The sequence below is a fragment of the Rhinolophus ferrumequinum genome, chromosome 14, assembly GCF_004115265.2.
Source record: "Rhinolophus ferrumequinum isolate MPI-CBG mRhiFer1 chromosome 14, mRhiFer1_v1.p, whole genome shotgun sequence".
Classification (NCBI taxonomy): Eukaryota; Metazoa; Chordata; class Mammalia; order Chiroptera; family Rhinolophidae; genus Rhinolophus; species Rhinolophus ferrumequinum.
This window is the reverse complement of record NC_046297.1, coordinates 70128670-70148295: the sequence shown is the minus strand read 5'-3', so window position 1 is coordinate 70148295 and position 19626 is coordinate 70128670. Positions and strand designations below refer to the sequence as shown.

General features: G+C 52.3%; 1 protein-coding gene across 1 annotated transcript in view; it reads left to right on the top strand.

Moving 5' to 3' along the window:
* Positions 1 to 19626, top strand: part of COL22A1 (collagen type XXII alpha 1 chain) — a 207544-nt gene that overhangs the window by 141448 nt on the left and 46470 nt on the right. Inside the window, exons 37-43 of the mRNA XM_033126944.1 lie at positions 473 to 526; positions 3060 to 3164; positions 3954 to 3998; positions 7992 to 8069; positions 14704 to 14739; positions 16149 to 16202; positions 17360 to 17404. Coding sequence (XP_032982835.1) covers positions 473 to 526; positions 3060 to 3164; positions 3954 to 3998; positions 7992 to 8069; positions 14704 to 14739; positions 16149 to 16202; positions 17360 to 17404 — 417 coding nt within the window. The remainder of the gene's footprint in view (positions 1 to 472; positions 527 to 3059; positions 3165 to 3953; positions 3999 to 7991; positions 8070 to 14703; positions 14740 to 16148; positions 16203 to 17359; positions 17405 to 19626) is intronic.

Genomic DNA, 19626 nt, shown 5'->3' with positions numbered 1-19626 from the left:
CGACCGATGGGGGTGTCAGTGTCAGCCCCTCACCTGCTGGAGCCGCTCTGGGGGTGTGCCCACATCCGGCCTCCGCGCTGGCTCCCAGAGCCCCAGCAGGACTTGAGCTCCAGGGGCACCCACATGTGACCTGCCACCTGCGGTCCTCCCTGTGCCAAGCCTGTGCTCCCGGTCGTCCTCGTCCTCCCTGATGTCCCCTCTGAGCCAGGCCCCGCCCTGCCCTCCGAGAGCGACAGCCCGGGGAGGGGTGGGGGCAGAGTGTCGGGCAGTGCGAGCCTGCGTGTGAAGAGCTCTGATGTGCAGGCATGTGTGAGCAGACCAGGAAGGGGACGGGGGAGAGGCCGTGGGGCTGTCTGGGTCAGGGATGGGACGCCTGGGCACAGAGCTGTCGTCATCGACTAAAATGAGGGCCCTTCTCTGGGGGCCACCGGTCACCTTGATCTTGACCATGCGAATCACCTTCTTTCTTCAGGGCCCCCCTGGCATCAGAGGCCCCCCTGGGAAAGATGGGGAGCGCGGTGAGAAGGTAAGGCACAGTGCCGTCTCTCAGCACGCAGCATCTGTTCTCAACTTCTGAGAAGCAAGGACGGAGGGACCCTCACTCCTCAGGCCTGGCTAGAACCCAGGAGTCGGGGGTCTCTCCGAGGAGAAGGAAGGGAGCAGGCCCTGCAACCGTCTCACTTAACTCTCACAGCAGACCTGGGAATCAGAGGCGTTCCCACTTGGCAGATGTGGAGACTGAGACCCTGAGATTAATTGGGTTGCCCTCCATCTCATAGTTCGGGAGCCACAGAGCTCAGTCTGTCTGACTTGAGATCCCTCTTTCTCTCAGCTCAACGCACCAGCGTATCCATCCCACACCTCTGAGTGCATGGTTAGAACTTCCCATGCTACGAGAAAGAGCTTATTTATTAGGAAGGAGAGAGACACGGTGTCCCCGAAACACCCATACCCCAGAGGCAGAGGAAGAAAATCCACAGCCTGTTGAAATCCTGTTTCACGGTTCTCTGACCTTGCACTTTAAGAAGTGTCTGTGACGTCTGCTGTAGGTGGACTGCTACTGTACTGGCAGTGCTGGGCCAGACCAGGGATTCTGGGAAAACCTCACAGTCACGGGACAGCACCCCACAACACAGTAGCCATCCCAGATGTCAGTTGTGCCAGGATGGAGAAACCTCGCTCTCAGGCACCCTCTGTGCACCTGAATTTTCTCATGTGTCATATGGGGACGTTGATATGCTGATCACAGGTGTGGGGATTAAGTGACGAATTGACCCGTCAGAGAGCTCAGCAGAGAGCAGGTCACGGGGGGTGATGGAGGTTGGCTCTCCTGGTCTCCCCACGTGGACAGGTGTCCCACCAAGCCCCCAACTCCTGATGTATCTTGCGCGGAGGCCCCTCCTCCAGCACACAGGTGTCTGAACTTCTCAGTACAAATTTCTTCAAGTCCACTTTTCCTGGAACCTTTTAAAGGCGTGATCATTTTATCTTTTCTGTTTCGGCAAAATGTAACAAGAATCGATGTAAACATTTGCATTCTGGTGGGAAGGCTCGATTTTAAAATAGTTATGTCAGAGAAGAGAATGATTAATTACAGAGGAAAATGATCAGCCAACCTGCGGGAAATATCTTGGCATTTTGGAATGTTAGTTAATTATAATCTCAGTAATAATCTTTAATTTTTTTTTTTTTGAGATAATACCATTTTAGACTACAGTAATGAGAGCAGAGCGCACAGATTAAGCAAGGGAAGAAAATCCTGCCCACCTGCTCTGCCTTGATTATACCACGTGGGTCTGAAGGAGTGCGTTTGATCTAGACATATAAGTCGGGCAATGACCACATAGAAGGGGGTGGTCGAGATGTTACAGGGTTTTTGAGGACTGGTTGAGCAGATGAGAAAATCAGGGAGCTGTTGGCACATCAAACCGCTAGGGGGAGCCAGACATCTCTCCTTGGTGAGCAGAAGCCCAGGCTGAGGCCCAAGGCTGGACTGTATTTGGAAGGGAATCTGAGTGCTTTGTGAAGTAGCGCAAATCCCTGCCACCAGGGCAGGCTCTTGGTCTCCCTCCCTGTGGCCAGTGGCTGTCCCGGGGCTTGGGGAAGTGGATCCGCCCTAGGCTTGGAGAGGGGTCTCCCCACCCTCGCTTTGCCTACCCTTGGTACTCTTACCTCATGACAGTCAGGTGACAGCGTAGGCCCAAGGGAGCCCTGCCTGGGGAAAGGAGTCCGTGTGGCTCATGTGGTTCCAGCCAGTGTTCCACAGCCAGGGCCATCCCACAGGGCTCGTGGCTTTGTGCATGATGAGTGAGCATTTGCCTGGAGCTAGCGCTGAAGCCAGTTCCCTCCTCAGATCCTGCACTCCTCCTCTCTTGCTCTCTTCACTCTGGAGCCTGGAGCTGTGTGTGTATTACTAAAGGCCTGTCGTGTGATGAGGGATTCGAGTTTGTCTGCAGATGTCCCCAAGTTTGAGTGTCAGATGTCTGGAAAGTCTCAGACAGGGCTGTCTTGGCCGCGTGTAAAGAAGCACTGGGGTAGGGCTGCCCAAGGAAGGAGAGAACAGCCTGGGGAAGTGGTGAGCTCTGCTCTCGGAGGAGTTCAAGCAGAAATGGAGGGCTGCCCATAAGAGGTGCACCTGACAGTTTCCTGCCCTGGGTGGGGGGTGGACTAGAAAACCAGTAAGGTTTCCCTTGCCATGTGTCACGTTGTGTTAGTTTGCTAAGGCTGCTGAAGCAGAGGGTCGCACACCAGGTACTTTAAACAACAGACAAGTATTGTCTCACCCATCGTCACCATGTCTGGAAATCAGGCGTCGGCGGGGCTGGTTCCTCCGAGGGCTGAGAGGACCTCTTCCCGGTGTCTCCTTGGCTCATTGATGCCCATCTTCTCCACCCTGTGACACACGTCACAGAGTCCATCTCTATGCTCTCAGAAGGGATGGGTTTTCTGAAACAGCATGTTAACAGGAAGCCTCTCCACCCCCTTCAGGCTGGTTCACCGTCAAAGAGCTGACCCTCTGTGAGTCCGTGTTCCTGTAAACCATCCACTTCTCTTTCCAGGGAGCAGCGGGTGAAGAAGGGAGCCCAGGGCCAGCGGGCCCCAGAGGGGATCCTGGGGCTCCCGGGCTCCCGGGGCTGCCCGGAACAGGGAAAGACGGAGAGCCGGTACGTGTCACGTCTGGGAGTTTCTGCACCTGTGACAACCACTAGAACTAGAAAGGAAAAAGGAAACAGAAAAGGCACTCACTAGCCAAACTTTGCAGAGTGTGCGTCAGAGCCTGTGAAACGGGCTGGTGGGGAAAGGGTATGGCGTGGGGGAGACAGCGACCTCTGGATCGCCATCTAGCACGATGTCCCGTGTGCACAGCTTGCTGTGCCAGGCTCGGGGACAGGTGCTGGGGTCACAGAGCTGGGTTAGAGTCTGTGATGTTGAGATGCTCCTGAGAGAGTCAGGCAGACGTAACCAGAGCTTGAGCCAGTCATCGGTATGCACGTGGAGAAGGGACTGCTTGGTCCGTGTGTAAAGTCTGGGAAAACCTCCCAGAAGAAGCGGCCTTTGTGAAGCCTCTTGGCCTGAAAGGGAAGACTTTTCCCACTGGCTCCCCCAGGTCTTGGTAGCATGGTAAACAGGGAAGAGATCAGGCTTTGAAACATGGCCTCGCCCTTACTGGGGAGCCTATGAAATAAGGATCTTAAGTGAGAAAGCCGAGTAAGAGAGACTGAGGGATTGGCTCAAGGTCATGCCGAAGCCTCGGAGGCAGAGTCGGGATTTACCCCCAAGGGCCTGTGGCTCAGAAACAGGTTGTGTCCTTCGTGCACCAGAGCCGTGGGGAGACTCCGGTGCGTCTGTGCGGCTCCGCTCAGCAGCACAGGGTGCACACAGCCGGGGTGCAGAGGACCGGTGAGTACTCACTCCTGCTGCCATTGTCACCCCTGCATCCTTCATTTTCCCAGGGACCGCGTGGACCACCTGGCTTACCTGGACCTGTTGGAACCAAGGTATGCGTTTGTCCAAGCAAAGTGTAGATGTCGGGGGTTGCACGTAGGAGGAGACCGTGCAGATGTTTATTGTAAGCACTTCTAGTCCCCTCGGTCCACTTCCATGGCCCTCAGTTCGTCACCTCCCTCTTGAGGAAAGGCTCTGTGACTCTGCACTGTTGCCACACAGGTGGAGCTTTATGCATATTTGCTGATTGAACAAACTTGCAAAAGACGCTTTCAACCAGCAGAGTGAGAGAGCGAAGCAGTCTTGTACTATTAGTCTAACTGGTCAAAGGTGACCCCGAATTTCAGATGCTTCCCACACTGAAGGGTGTGGGTGGAGGCAGCGCTAGGGAACAGAGAGACGCTGAGACCCTGAGGTAAGGAGTAGACAGCCTGACCGGGGATCCAGCTGACCAGCCGGGGGCAACTCCAGGGGACCCAGGGCAAGGCACGCTGTTCCCCTGGCCAAATGTACCCTCCTGGTTAAAATGTGTGATGTGTAAGCAGATGACCCATTCCATTTGTAAGTTAGAATGTGGTTTGGGAATACAGGTAGGTGCCCCCAGTCAGTTGGCATTGGGAAGGGAAGCTGGAATTCAGAGAGGTCTTTAGCTGGAGAATGGGGGTGTCGGGGAGACGGGAGGAAAGGAGGGATGGACGGACAGAAACCCTAGAGGGAGGGCCTGCTGCCTGCCTGGCCCTAGTGCCGTGCTGGTGCTGACGGGAAAGCCCCCGGGGGATTAAGGAAGGGAGCTATGTAAAGATTTTCGTTGGCACCCGCTCAGCCCATCCTAGTTACTTTATCTGCAGGAAAACTCTTAAAGATGCCCTCTTTCTCTCTGGACACCTGTGTGTAGCAAAAGCAACAGGCTAGGCCTTCATACAGAACTGGGTTAGAATCCCGGCTCAGATACCTACCAGACAGATAACTTCAAGGCAAGCGGCTATTCTTCCTGAGACTGTTCCTTTTCTGTAAGAGGAAACCCCCGAGCAGGGCTGTAGAGGGACTCGATCCTATGGCACGGAGTTGCCCAATGAATCTCATGCCCCCTCTGCCTCAGTGTTTATTCCCGGACACTTGAACTGGCCCACAATGTTTGCAGACAAAACAGGCTCCTGCGCCCCTTTTTTTCTTCATTCTGAGCCTTTTTGCTTTTGCTGACAGATCATTAAAGTCTTTTGCTCTTTTCTTGGGGCTATTTTCTAACATTCCAGTCCATTAAGCTGTGAAGTGTAGTTGCTTAGGGAAAATGTTAGCATCACAATGGGCCATAAACAACAGATAGATGCAGCCCAGCCAGGTGACCCTGCAGAAGAGAACAATCAGTGAGTGACTCAGATTTCAGGCTGGGCTGGGAGAGATCTTCCTGTCGTGTTCCCTCCTCTGTGAAAAGTTGATTTTGGTCCGAGGCAGAATTTAGTACCGGACAAAATGAGTGACGATGGGTTCATTCATCCTGGCATTCAGGAAATCGTTCTTAAATGCTACCAGTGGTACCAGCACCTACGCTGGGCACTGTGGATGCAAAGATGTATGCAGAGTGTATGCAGGACGGAGTCTGACTCATTGTAGCTGCTCGACAAATATCTGTTGAATTGATGGATAAATGAATGAATGGATAGGTCCTGCTTTTAGGACACTTACATCAAAGTCACAGGGTCAGATAGACAAAACGAGAGGGCAGTGTGTTAAGATTCATGAAGACATGTACAAATAGCGGGAAGAGGACAGAGAGGAGGGCAGGCAGAGGCTTATGGAAATGGAGCAATCGGGCTAAGTGGGAATGGAGGGGCAGGTGTTTGGAAGCTTTCCATGGGTGCCAGAGCCTCCCCACCAGGGGAACAGCATGTGCAAGAAGCAGGTGTAAAAACTTGCCTGGGAGGATGCAAACCGGGCTGGCGTGGTTCAACTTGCAGTAGTCAGGGTTTCCTAATGTGCGTGAAACAGCCTTGGGAGGAAGAGAAGAGAAGAGCCGAGCAAAAACAAAATCATAATAAGAAACGTATGGTAACTCTTTTAAGGGAAACCGAGATGCAAAAGGGTATGGATTTCTCTGACATTTATGTGTGGTTGGTTTATGTTCTGTCTTCTAATTCTGCTGATAAAACAATGCTAATACGCCTGTAATACAATGTTGTATGTAGTCTCTTACCTTTTAACTGAGGCTTTATGGGATGCATGGGAATTTGGTAGGATGTTCTCTTTTTCTAACTGATGAGATGCAGAGAGGTTGTGGGACTCACCCAAGGTCACAGGACCAGGCTGACATTGTCCTAAGACTGGCCCTAGAGGCACCCGGCTGTCAGTTTGAAATCTTCCTCCCTGACCCTCTCCCTGTTGTAATATGCTGGTGATGGTACAACACGGATCATATTCATTCTTAGCTCATTACACTTTTCTCCAGATTTGCCTTATTTCCTGACTTCCTCCCTTCCCCAGCTTCCCCATGCATACAAATTAGATATTCTAGCAGTGCCAGAATCAGTCCAACCGTGTTTTTCTAAAGAAACAGAATGCACCATCTGGGACTTTAAAGAGAATTTCAGGAGCGGACTATTGACAGAAGCCGGCTTGGGCAGAGACCTCCCGAGGCTCTGAGGAAACATGGGCCTGAGGGGTACACTGATCTCTAATGGGATTTTTGTAACGTTTAAAAACAGAAAACAGCAGTGTAGCGTCAGGTTCTACCTGAAGTCAGTTTGATGCAAGTTATCTCACTGGCTCGTCATGACAAGGCTCTTTCCATTTGTCCTGCAAGGTAACTCCTCTGGACGCATTACCTGGCTTGAACAAGCTCACTTGCCGTTTCAGTGTTAGGTTTGGCTGCAGTTCAGCTGCTCTGACATAGGTGCACAGTCTCTCACACAAAATTGTTGGGACCGTGTGTGTTTTGGATTGAATTTCTCTTAGAATTTAGAAAGGTAGTCATTTGCAAGCGATATGTCTGCAACGTTTACTCTGGTGAGTGGGGCAGCGTTCCTAACCAAACTCACTAACATTGATGCAACGGAAATGTGCGGATATCCATAAAAACACGGGATAACTGAAGTCTGTAAATGGCCTGTGTCAGTACACGCCAGGGTTTCCTGCCAGCTGAGTTACGATCAGCCCTTGTCTTCAGAAGTTGAGGATTTCGAAATTGTGGATAAGAAGGTATGACTCTGTCTGAGCTTCCTGCTACAGGAAATGACAAACAGAATTCCTTCTCTCTTTGTTTCTTTTCTTCTCCTTTTCCTCTGCCCATTGAAGTCCAGACTGAGAGGTACAGGAGAACAGCAAGGTCCACAGCAGCTAACTTGCATGGGGGTTGAGAGCTGAGCCAGTATGAGAAATCTCATCTAGTGAGCATGACATCTGCTGAAGCTGCAGCTCCTTCTATTGCCTCCCCTTTGTAAATAAAGAAGCTGAAGCTCAGGGAACTTGTCACATCCTGAAGTCAACAATGAATCAGTGTTGAAGCCAGAGCTTAAACCCACACTCGATCAGCCACTATGCAGGACGGCGGAGAGTATAGCTCAGTCATCGCGGCCCCCTCCAGTCCCTAGAAAAACGACCCACACAAATACAGCTACCTGGCAAATTACTGGTAGATGGATGAATTAATTTACTGGTGATTCGGTGATTAATTTACTGAGTTGAAATGTGGGTACGGGGTCAAATGGGGGGGGTGTGTTGAGGATGGAGGCACAATGAGGTCTGGAGAAAGCACAGTAAAATTTGGAGCTGTGGTCACCTGGGGGGAGGGTTACATTGTTACAGTCACATTTGGAGCCATGGTCAAGGTTGGGGCATGGTCAGCCCTGAAAGGTGTGTGAGCACGCCGGTGGCTGCGGTCCGTGGGTGTCGGCTGCAGAGGGGAGTGTGGGCTGCGTAAGTAACCTGCAGAGAGCATGCAGAGTCCAGGTGGGGAGAGAGCGGTCGGGACAGTGGGACAGCATAATTCCTTTTGAACCCTGGCCCTCTCCTTCCCGGAACTGACCTCCTGATCTTATTTTTTCTCTTTCTAGGGCGCCCAAGGTGTACCTGGGATCCCTGGCTCTCCTGGCAGTCGCGGGGACCCGGGCATCGGGCTTGCTGGCCCTCCTGTGAGTCCTCATTTCTCCAGCACCTCCTAGCTCTGGGCCCACACAGCCAGTCTGCTGGCCCCCACATGCACCCCGGGCCATGCGGCAGGGCACCCCTCTCCCAGCTCACCTGGTGGTGGCTCACTGGTCCTCAGGTCTGTCCACTGTGGTGACACTGTTACTCACCTGGGGGCCTTGGGTGAGGGTTAGGCTTTGGGGGAGACCAAGACTTGTCTGCTCCAAGGAGGCCTCACTTTGCGAAAACTGATCATAGCCAGTGACACTGAATTGGTTGCAGAAGTGGAGTGAATTTCTTAAAAGAAATTCTCAGCTACAGTTTTTGATGAATAAAACCCTTCGCTTTATGATATGAACTTGATCTTTTGCCTTAGGCTATCTTTTTAGTCTTTTGGTAGCTGGAAGGAACTATCCAGGCCGATGGTGCAGTGAAGAAACATAGTTGTTCAGACTTCCTTATTTCTGAAGTCCACCCTCCGGTGGGGCCGGATCTGTTGGAGTGAACATTCTGAGTCATGCAGGATTATCCCTTAGAATAGGAAACTGACAACCTGGGGGCTGTCACCTGCGTGTGGTCGCCTCCACCGTTTAGTAACAGGTCCCCTCTCCATGGCCCGTCTGCTCCCTAAGGATTCACCACATCAAGCCCTTAATCAGAAAACCAGTTGGCAGAGGTGGACACAAGTCACCCACCTCCCCTGTCAGAGCCAGCCAAAGTCGCCCATGACATATGCTCCTGCCTAAGTGATTCCACTTGAAAAGTAATTGGCAGATTGCAGCCAAAAGGCTGTAAATCAACTGTGTACTGTCTTTCCTCCACTTTGGCTTATTAAAAGCTTCCGTGGTGATGAAACCTTATCGGATTTTCATAAATCCTGTCTTTGGCCACGAGCCGAGCCTCCTAATGGCCTGGGAATCTGAATGGAGGCCTGGAGTTGTGCTGAGAGCAGGTGCGTGAAGAAAGGGTGACGACAGGGCTGTGACTTCATCAGGTGCCGTCGCCCCGGTACCGGGACACTGCCGTTTGCGGAGCGGTCTGTGTCTGGTCCACACCTGCCGCCCGCTTCATCCCGTGAAAGTCCGCTCATCGCTCTGCGAAGGCTGGGATTCTGCAGGAACATCTCCTGAGGGCAGGATTCAAGGGCAAGGGCTTTATTTGGGAAATGATCTCAGAAATCACCGCTCAGCGAGTGGCAACGTGAGGGAAAGGAAGGGAACCAGGGGATGTGTGTTGGGGAGCAGGTTCCACTGTGGGCCCCTGGGGCCTGCCCCCCGGCACTCCCAGGTGCAGTTGAGAGTTGTTCTCTGAAAGGGGAGACACATTGGAGTTTGTGCACCAGCTCCTGTTGTCATTGGTTAAAGGCTGCTCCCTGGGGAGCTGACTCCCAGGAACTCTGAGCCTGCCTTGCACTCGGGCCAAGTGTCCTCCTGGGGCTCCAGAAGGCCCTGGGGCAGCGTCTGCAGCAGGGAGATGCCAGGTTGCCACGTAGAGCGAGGCCCTGAGGGGCCTCCTACATCACTGTCCTCCAGGTAAGAAGGCTGAGGTCCAGAAGGCGAAGGGACTTGGCCAGTGTCACACAGCTATTCCAGGGCCAGGCCCAGGATGCAGGTCAGTTCCCACAGCCTCCAAAACCAGTCCTCCCCTCGTTGCCTCACCTTGAGGCTTCTGCAGAATGAGCAGGATTAGTCATTTCCCGAAGTTCTCCCATTAAGGATGGCTCTGGTTATAAGTTATTCTTCCCATCAGTCCTTCCTCCGCTGGCATTACGCCCCATGGCCTGTGGCATTGGTAGATGGGAAAGAGAGCTTGGGGCTTTGTCTGCCAGCCTCTCACCTTCGCCGGCAAGAGAAAGGACGGGAGGCAGCTGTTTGGAGTTTTGGCCTCTGGCTTCAAGACGTTGACGGAAAACGCCTTCAGTCTTCAGGTGCCTCTGATCTGCCTTCAGCAAGGCTGCAGTGCTTCACAGTGACCCACGCAGGCCCGAGCGCAGACCGGAGCTCTGATGAGTCTCACTGAGCCCGGGACTTGAGGTGTGAGGTCTGCAAGGCCAGGCTTCCCTCTGACAGCCGTGTACCCTGAGCCTCAGGCGTTCCACCTCTGAGCCTTAGTTTTCTCATGGATCAAGTGCCAGCAGCTTCTCCTGCCTCACTCCTGCATTTCCACGCTGGTCTCCCGACCTGGCCTCTGGAATCTGTTCTCTTCCTTCCAGTATTTTCTCCACACCAGAGCCTGGTCAGTCACCTGGGAGGGCTCTCGAGAGGCCCTGCAGGCCCACTCACGTGGACCCCAGCTGCCAGGCACGCCACGTCAGAGAGAGGACACCTGCTGTCCCTGCAGAGAGCCTGACCTCTGCAGGTCCCCTGCCCTTCCCTTCCAGTGGAGCGCACTCGCTCCTGAACCCCTGCGCACCTGGGCATCGAGGCTCCCAGACTCTCAGGCTGTGCCAGCACCTCTGGCACGTCTCAGCCCTGACCCACTGAGCCCCCTTAGTTATATAACAGGCTGTTTTCCTCACGCCTCCATCTCTCAGTGGAGCCGGGCTCCGTGTCCCACTGCCACCTGCCCTCGCGCCCAGCACAGAGCCTGGCACATACTCCCTTTCATATAAAAGACTGTGGAGAATTAAATTCACCATATCGTCAGGTCCATGTCTGTGGTGGCGAGGGGAAGGGATGATGGGCCTTCAGAGGAGAGAAATGGTGTTTCCAGCAAAGCATTATAGCAGAGAAAGAGACGTGTTGAGCTCATTCAAACCTCTGGGGGCTTTCAGTTTTATACGGTTTCACTAACTGTAGTTATCTGCAAGTAGCATAGCGTAAGGACTGCAGTGCCTCTGTGTGTGTGTGTGTGTGTGCATGTATGTGTGTGTGTGCGTTACGTGTGTCTGTGCTGTGTATATGTAATATGTATATGTAATAGGACTTACATATGTTAAATAGGGAGAACTTCAGATATACCCAGATTGGCAGAAGAGTAAAGTGTGACCACCCTGAGCTCCGACACCCAGGATCCCTGTTCCGTGGCCTGTACCCCCTTCTCGTCCTCTGCTCCCCTTCAGTATTTTGAAACAATTCGCGATATGCATCATTTCATCTGTAAATATTTCAGCATGTATTTCTAAAAGATAAGGGTAGTTTTAAACGTAGCCACAATTTCACTATCACACCCCCTAAAATAATTCCATAAAACACCATCAAATAGCCAATCAGTGTTCAACTTTCTATGTATTCCATAAATGTCAGGCCTCGGCAGTTTTCTTTTGTTTGGATCAAGATCCAACTAAAGCAGATAGCAATTGGTTGATTTTTTTAAAAATTTCTTTTATTAATTTCTAGGTTTTTCCCTTTCATTTTTTTTTCTCATTTTGCAATTTTTTATTGATTTCACAAGATGGTGTTTCGGTCTCCTAGAGCTTCACACAGTCTGGAATTGGCTAATGACTAATTTAACACCTTCCTCGGTTTCTGTTACTCCCTGTACATTGGTACTCGGTACTCGGGCCTAGAGGCTCCGTCAGATTCTACTTTGAAGTTTCTGGCAGCACTTCACAGGTAGTGCATTCCCCTGCAGGAGGCACGTGCTGTCTGCTGCTCCCATCTTGTGAGATGCCCACCCTTTGATGTCCAAGCTTAGATCAATGAGTGCGTCAGGAGCTGGAGTTGGTGCTATGCTCGTTCTGTCAGTGTTTAAACATCTATTAGCTGGAATCCTTCTGTGTGGTGAAACAGCTCCTCATTTACGATTTGGACACCCAGTGGTGCAAATCCATGGAAGGCAGAATGTGGAGACTACAGTCTTTCCCTTTAATTATTTCCCAATAATGACTTGGTTTCCCAGCACCTTACAAAGATGACTAGGTAGGTGTCTTGTATGAATAATTTTGAACTCATCGATTGAAACACGTTTGGGGGGGGGGTCCTCATATACTGCAGTTACTTTTCCTTTTGACGCTCAAATGATCTCATGCCAGTAGAAGCCTGTTCACACCGACCCTGAGTCCATTTGACACAGGCCTGGCCATCTTTCATTGCTTTCTGCTCTTTGGAATGACAAGATGTTCAAGATTTGTGCACACTCCTTGCCTAGATCTGGGATCAGTCATTTTTCCAAGGAGTGTAGTTCCTTTTAGTGGAAAATGGTATCAGAGGTGAAAATCTGTGTGTTAGGGTTAAGTGACTCTTGAATAGACACATCTGTGGGCATTGTCTTGGAAAAGAGGGTTGTTATTGTTGAAAACATGTTTAGACATCAGATTTAGGAAGTCTATTCACCCCATCCGACTGGACATGCTTTTATGTTTCTGCAAAGTATGCTAACAGAGCAGCTGTGGAAAACCTTTCCTGGGCCATACACTGGCCTACTTCTCTCCTCACAGTATCTTCTTCATTTCTGATTCCACAAGACAGGGTGATCATACGGCTTTGTGGTCCAGTTGAGGTAACTGAAGCTCAGAGAGACTAAGTAACTTGCTCAAGGTCAAACAGCTAATAATTGATAAAGCTACAATATGAAATGACGCTCTTCTTGATAAGGGAAAGGGATGATGGGCCTTCAGAGGAGAGAAATGGTGTTTCCAGCAAAGCATTATAGCAGAGAAAGAGACGTGTTGAGCTCATTCAAACCTCTGGGGGCTTTCAGTTTTATACGGTTTCACTAACTGTAGTTATCTGCAAGTAGCATAGCATAAGGACTGCAGTGCCTCTCTGTGTGTGTGTGTGTGGAATCCGAGTGGAATCCGAGTGTGTGTGTGTGGAATCCTTCCCATGTGGATTTCACGCTAAATGACATGAGAGAGGAATTTGGAGCTTAGTCTAATGAACGAGTTAAATGCTTTAGGTGGATTGTGGAATTTAATTAGAGACAAAGGGTGACTCTCAGATGACATGGCAGCATCCCTATGTCAATAATACACCGTCCCTAAGGTCCCTTCCTGGAGGGATAAGTACACAGTATCAACTGGACCTACTTTGAAAGGATCAGCGGCAAGATGCATGTGTACCGCTCTGTGTACTGGATGCGTGTGTGCCGCTCTGTGTACTGGATGCGTGTGTGCCGCTCTGTGTACTGGATGCGTGTGTGCCGCTCTGTGTACTGGATGCGTGTGTGCCGCTCTGTGTACTGGATGCGTGTGTGCCGCTATGTGTACTGGATGCATGTGTGCCGCTATGTGTACTGGATGCATGTGTACCGACACTTGACAGAAGCCGTGAGAAATAATGGAGGGCGATGGACCCCAGGTGGAATCCTGAGTCCATCGTCCCTCCTCCTTGACTGACCTGCTTGGCTTTAGGCCTCTGGAGAGTCCCCTCCTTTCCCAGTGCCCAACTCTGCACTTCCAATAGTGCCCATTCTGTTTTCTCAGGCAGTCCTAGGACATATTTCAGTGGCAGGCACAGAAGTCACCCGGTGTGTCATTCTGCCAGAAACCTCTGCCTTGTGTGAAATCTTGTCTCCCTGTTGGGAATATGCAAGAAAGTTCTTGTGGGCTCTGCTACAGGGAAACACAGGGTGCGCTGGACCGAGAGCAGGAGGTGGGACTGACCCCGCCCGGCCAGTGACTGGTGTGGCTGGGGCAGGTCCCTTGTCTCCTCTGGCCCCTAGTTGGATCATCAGTGACAAGGAAGTAGAATTACAGACGACTCCCAGCTTCTCCTCATGCTCTAAAATTTTAATTTTAATGAAGTGCCATTTGCTGGCTCTTACTGTGTTCTGTGCACTTACGGGCACTGTGCTGAGTCCTGAAGAGACTGGACTGGTCAGGGAGCTCGTGCCCCGTCCCATGCAGCAGCAGTCCATTCCATAGAGAGGACAGATGGCCAAGAAACGATGGCCACACCAGGCTTTACATCCTCGATGGGATGCACAGAGGGGCCAGGACCACCTCTAACAAGCGTCCTGGGAAAAGCCGGGCAAAGCTTTCCAAGGGTGGTGATGTCTCCGCTGAGAACCAAGTGTGACAAGAACGTGTCCAGGGAGGAATGCAGGGCAGAGTCTTTTGTGCAGGAGCACAGCAGAGACTCAGGCAAAGGGAGACTTCTGTTCCCCACAGTCCCTGAGCTTGTGCATGAATGCCTCAGTCCACGAGCACCTCTGAAGTGCAGTGTCTAGAAGCCAAATTCAAGGCTGGACATGCTTGTAGGAATGCAGACCCGTGTGTATGTGCGCGTGTGTGCGCATGTGTGTGCATGCGTGTGTGTGCGTACATGCACCCTCTTGTAGCAGCGGGGAGGGGCCCTTTTGCAGTGTCCGCCGAGCAGGCCACACTGGGGAGTGTGGCCCTGAGGGTGCCCCCAGCCTGACCTGAGCAGCAGGGGTGCAGCGCTCGGATGCTGAAATGCTGGTTCCCACCTCACACCAGAGCTACAACCTAGGGATAGACTCCGGTGTCAGCAGCCAAGTGGATGCCACAGTAGGGTGGTGCCAGTTCAAGGGCAAATGGAGAAGGTTCCAGGAAGGTTTCCGTGTGTAATGATGGTGGGTGGTGAGAGGTGTGGCAGTCTGGGTAAGGATGGGAGGAAGTTAGCTACTCTTTTTAGGGCAGTTAAAGACCTGGCCTAGAAATAAACACCTCAATGTGTTTAAATGAACGTTTCATTGCTACTTGGCTTAGTTACTGCTTGCTTGTTTGTTTCTCAGGGCCCTTCTGGACCACCAGGAGACAAAGGACCCCAGGTACAGTATGATTTAAATAAAGGGCTGGGATTTGATGGGATAAATTCTTTTCTAATCAAAGCAGTTTTAAATTAGAGGGGCCAGGAACTAGTTTCAGAAAATCACTGCCATTAGGGAGTACAGACTCCCCCACGTGTTAATATAAGCACTGGCCTGTGGGATGCTACAGCAGGACGGGGTGGGGTCGGGGCATCCAGTCCAACACGCCCATGCTGTCCTTGGGGGGCTGCCACTGGCTTGGCTTTGTGACATTTCTCCGTCACAGAGGGACAGCCGTGCTTTAATGAATTTACCAAATTGCCAGAAGTACTCATTTTGAATCTTGGCTTCTTTACCCCCAACCACACAACCATGAGGAGGTGAGGGATTTCTCTTACCTGTAAGGTGTGCGTTGTCAGACCCACGGGCCACTGTGGGGAGCTGATGGACGCGATGCGCCTAAAGCCACAGCAGGACTCGCAGTAAACGTGTGTTCTTAGGACGAGCCAGCAGCCATTGATGATAAATATATGCACGTGTTTATCCGGAAAATGTGCATTTCTGTGAAGTCTCCCTGTGCGGGAGGAGCCGCCTGTTAACAGCTATGACGATACTGTACCTTGTGCCATACTACACATGTTAAATTCTGCCCACTCATGTGATTTCTGAACTAAGGAGGAGAGAGGTTTCGTACCCATTTTCTACAGATGAGAAAACTGAGGCTCAGAACAGTTAATGGATAGGCATGAGATTTCCAAACAAGTTATTGTAGAGGTCAAGTCGGTAGGACTCCTAGCAGAGGGACCGGTGTGAGGGCCCCAGAAAAGGCAGGGGTAGCTTCTGAGCAGGCAGGGGTCCCGTTGCAGCACCTGCCAAGACATACAGCTGGCCCCCACCTGCAACTCCATTTAAGGAAAATTCCTACCGGAAGTGAGAACTGTAATGAAAGACATTGGTGCCAAATTCCTGATATTGTCCAGAAATTTTTTACCAAATGGGAGTGATTTGCTTATAAAAAATAAGAACTGTCATCGAAGGGCTGGGCCTCCCAGTGGTTAACTTACCAGGGCCAGTCGGCACCACCGGGGCTGACTGTGCCCAGGACACAGGAGGGTGAGCCAGGATTTGAACTCGGGCCTGTGTCACTGCAGGAGCCGACCTTCCCACTCAAGCAAGGGGCTTGCGAGTGGGGTGTGCACAGTAAGGCTCGCAGTGAAAGTTTTCAGGTGCGTTCTCTGTGTATTTACACGTCCTTCTCCACAAGCTGGTGAACGAGGAAGCTCTGAGTGGGGGCTTCTCAGAACACGTGTTGTGTCAGGTTCCTCATTGCAACCGACCATTTCCACGGGAGAAACAGCGCTTGCCAGGGAAATGGTGGCGGGCTTATTTTGCTTAAACTGTTGTGAGACATTTGTCTTCTTCCTCCTCAGGGATCTCGAGGCTTACCTGGGTTCCCCGGCCCCCAGGGACCAGCCGGCCGGGATGTAAGTAAAGAAAGAGGGTACTGGCTCAGCTGAGGTTCCTGTGGACCCCCCAGGAGCCCACCCTCCACCTCCCGGCTTCCCTTGACCAGGAGACCCCTGGCCCTGCCCCTTCCCCATGAACAGTGTAAGAGTTTTGCTCTCGGTTCGTTGCGGCTACAGCTTTGCATTGTCTATAGTTTCCCGTTTTATGCTTTGTCATTGCTCTCTCAGGACCTTGTAAGCGCCCGGCTATCCCGTACAGTGCCTTTATTTTCCGGTCGGTTGTCTCACGTATCTAGCCAGTCCATTCTGCTCAGAACAGGTCCAGCTTCTCTGTGGCTTTGTTCCTGACCCTGGAACGGCTTTCTCCCTTCAAGGGGATACCGCAGACTTTTCGGACGCGCACTGAGGATGCGTCCCTTCCCACTCGTATCTCCACAATCTGGCTTCTGCTCAGATACCCCTGAGCTCCGAGAAGATAGGGACCGAGTGTCTCAAGCACCTGGTCCGTGATGCCTAGCAGCCTGCCAGGCACGCGGAAGTTACTCGCTCCTCACTCACTGACCAAATGGTTAGAGGACAACAGGGAGGGCTTCCGAGCAAAGGTGTCGAGCGGCATTGCTGCGGTGTTTGTGGGTCAGACACGAGCCTTGCCATCTCTCCAGTGCTAGTCCACTATACGCACGACAACAAATCACCCTTCCCTTCCCTTGGGTTCCAGTTCCGAGAAGAAAATTACCCTCTAATTCCTGCCTTCCCCTCTCAACGTTATATTCTTATAGCCAGTCCAGGAGAAGAACTCTCTGCCTTTTCAAAGCTGGTCCTTCCACCTGTGTTTGGAAAACGATAGAAGTTTTCCAAATAGAAGTTTAAGATAGGGGTGTGTGTGTGTGTGTGTGTGTGTGTGTGTGTGTGTGTTGTAGTTTGTGTTTTGGATAGGAATTAGAGGAGGGATAGCTTAACTGTTCTAAACATTTGCCACAATTGAACTTCATTTCCTGGGAAGCCATCAGTATCCAACTGAGACCAGAAACCATGAAATGTCGCTGGTACCAGTCTTCACGGTTGGGAGTTTTTTCCCCTCTGAGTTACACTGGGCAGACAGAGGCAGAGGGCGGGCGGGAGCGTGGATCAGGATTATGTGGCACAGTTAATGTTCTCTTTCTTTCTTCTCTTAGGGTGTACCAGGAAATCCAGGAGAAAGGGGACCTCCCGGCAAACCAGTATGTCATCTACCTGTTCTGGATGGAAACTGACTCTCAGTCAGGGCTCCAGCGAGAATAAAACTCAGACAGTTCAAGAGCCTTTTTTAAAAAAGGGACTGTTTATAAGGCTGTGGGCAGAGAGCCGTCCTCTGAGGTGCTGGAATGCCCGGGATAAACCGCAGTGGGCAGCCCATACCACCATTATGCGTATTTTCAGAGCCACGTGAGAGTGTCAGTGATGATCAAGTGACTGATAGGAGCTGTCGTTGCGGCGTCAAAGCTGCCGCCAGGAAGTTTGGCCAAGGCGGGGCGGGAGCACGGTCTCCCAGTCCAGTTTCGCACGGCACCTCTCGTTAGTGCAGCTCAATCGCAGGCCCCGGGGACATGAGCCCCGCGTTAGATTCCCAGGGGTGCAGCCTCCGCGGCCACGGAGCAGGACCGGGAAGGATAAAAAGTGGGTCTGGATGAGCAAAGGGACGGTGGCAGCATACACTGCTGATCCGTAGCTGCCACATTTCCTGCCCTTTGTTCCGTAGTGTCATCACTTTTCACAGTAGCAGAAACGTCCTTTCCTCTTGCTCCATGGCGATGACGGAAGCTGTCCAGGCTGAGAGGACAGGGCGGTGCTGGGTGTGGCCCTCGGCGCTGTGGCCACACATCCACCCGGGTTCCCGCAGCTCCCCTTCTGTGCAGCGTAGGCACGCTGCAGGAAAGCCCCTGAGGAGTTCCCAGTGCCAGAGGAGCCCGGAACGTGTGGCCCAGGAACCCGCCCTGGCTGGGCCCACTGGGAAGGGAACAGTGACGATAAGCAGGTCTGGGTGAACACAGGGCAGCCGTGCAGGTGTGGGGTACACGAGTCCCTTGCAAGACGGCGCCTAAGATGGAAGAGGCAGTGGTGGTGTGGACGGGGGAAGGTCAGGCCTCAGGACAGACCCCGTGCAGTCTGGTTTCAGAAACCAGTACGCCCCCCTGGGCGGAAGCCTCACCTCAAGGTAGGTCTGACAGGCCCTCTGTCCCTTGCAAGCCTGGCTTGTTCCCAGTTTCAGACAGGGACCCAAGGCACAGAGGCCCCTGTGGGTTCTAACAAGGTCCCTTTCTGATCAGGCTGCTGGGCACAGCCTGGGCGGCTCCACCCCTCCCAGAGGTCAGACTGGCCATGGCCACAGGCCCCCACCATAAGTCAGCGTTAGCTCAGGCTCTGCGTGGTCCGAGCTCAGGTAAACAGACACGGTTAGCAGGTGGGGCTGCCCAGGGCTTCGGTGTCGTCCCTCAGGAGCTGGGAGGGCCAGACCTTTCTTTGCCACGTGCAGGGTTTGGACAACTCCGGCCTGCTGGGTTCATCTTCACTGCACCACGGCATCCGTCGTGGGTGGAGACTGGGGCCTGGAGTGTTTCCCCAGTGCGGCACCTGCAGGATTCCTGTCCCAGGAGGCCCCCCGTCTAGAGTTGGGTCCTCTAGAAGCAGAGCCTCTGGGGGTGGGAGGGGCGGATTCTTGTGCAAGTGCTGGATTGAGGGAGCAGCCTCAGGTGAAACGTGCAAGGACTGAGGGGAACGGGACATGGCAGGGAACAGGCCGCTCAAAGCTGTGCCTCGGCCTATGGGCAGCTGTCGGGTGGGAACGGCCCCACAGAGCAGTCCCGTCTTGAGTCAGGGGGCATCTCCTTCAGCTCCATGCCGGTCCGTCATTGGCATTTCCAACCAGTGTTGGCGCAGCTGGCGGATGGGCCCACCGGGAGGGAAGGAGGGCCTTGGCAGAACACGGGCTGTGCCTTGTACGCCCTCAACTCTTCCCACTGTTTGTTCTCACCTGACAACGACCCACTGTGTGTGACTGAGCCCTCCGAGGTGGGCGTGCTGCTCTGTTACACACCCTGCGTCCACCTTAGGAAGACCACCGGCCCACACAGACCCTGTTCTGGATCTTCTTGAGATCCATCTTATGAGGTTTCCAGAAATGGGTCAGAGCAAATTTAATTAAATTGCCCCCAAGGCCACACTGTACCTAGATGGAAAATTCACTCCTTGTTCTCTTTCCCTTTGTGACGAATGCCCCGCCATGTGGTGTAATATAGCTCCCTCTAATTATACAAAGAGCTCAAATGACAGCATAAAAATATCCCAACAAATAGAATGCCAGCAGCAGGAAAATGTCCCGATTTTAACAATATAAATCCTCTACTGTTATTAACTTCCCAGGGAAAAATACAAGGCTTCAAAACAAAGCCCCTTTCCCCCTTTT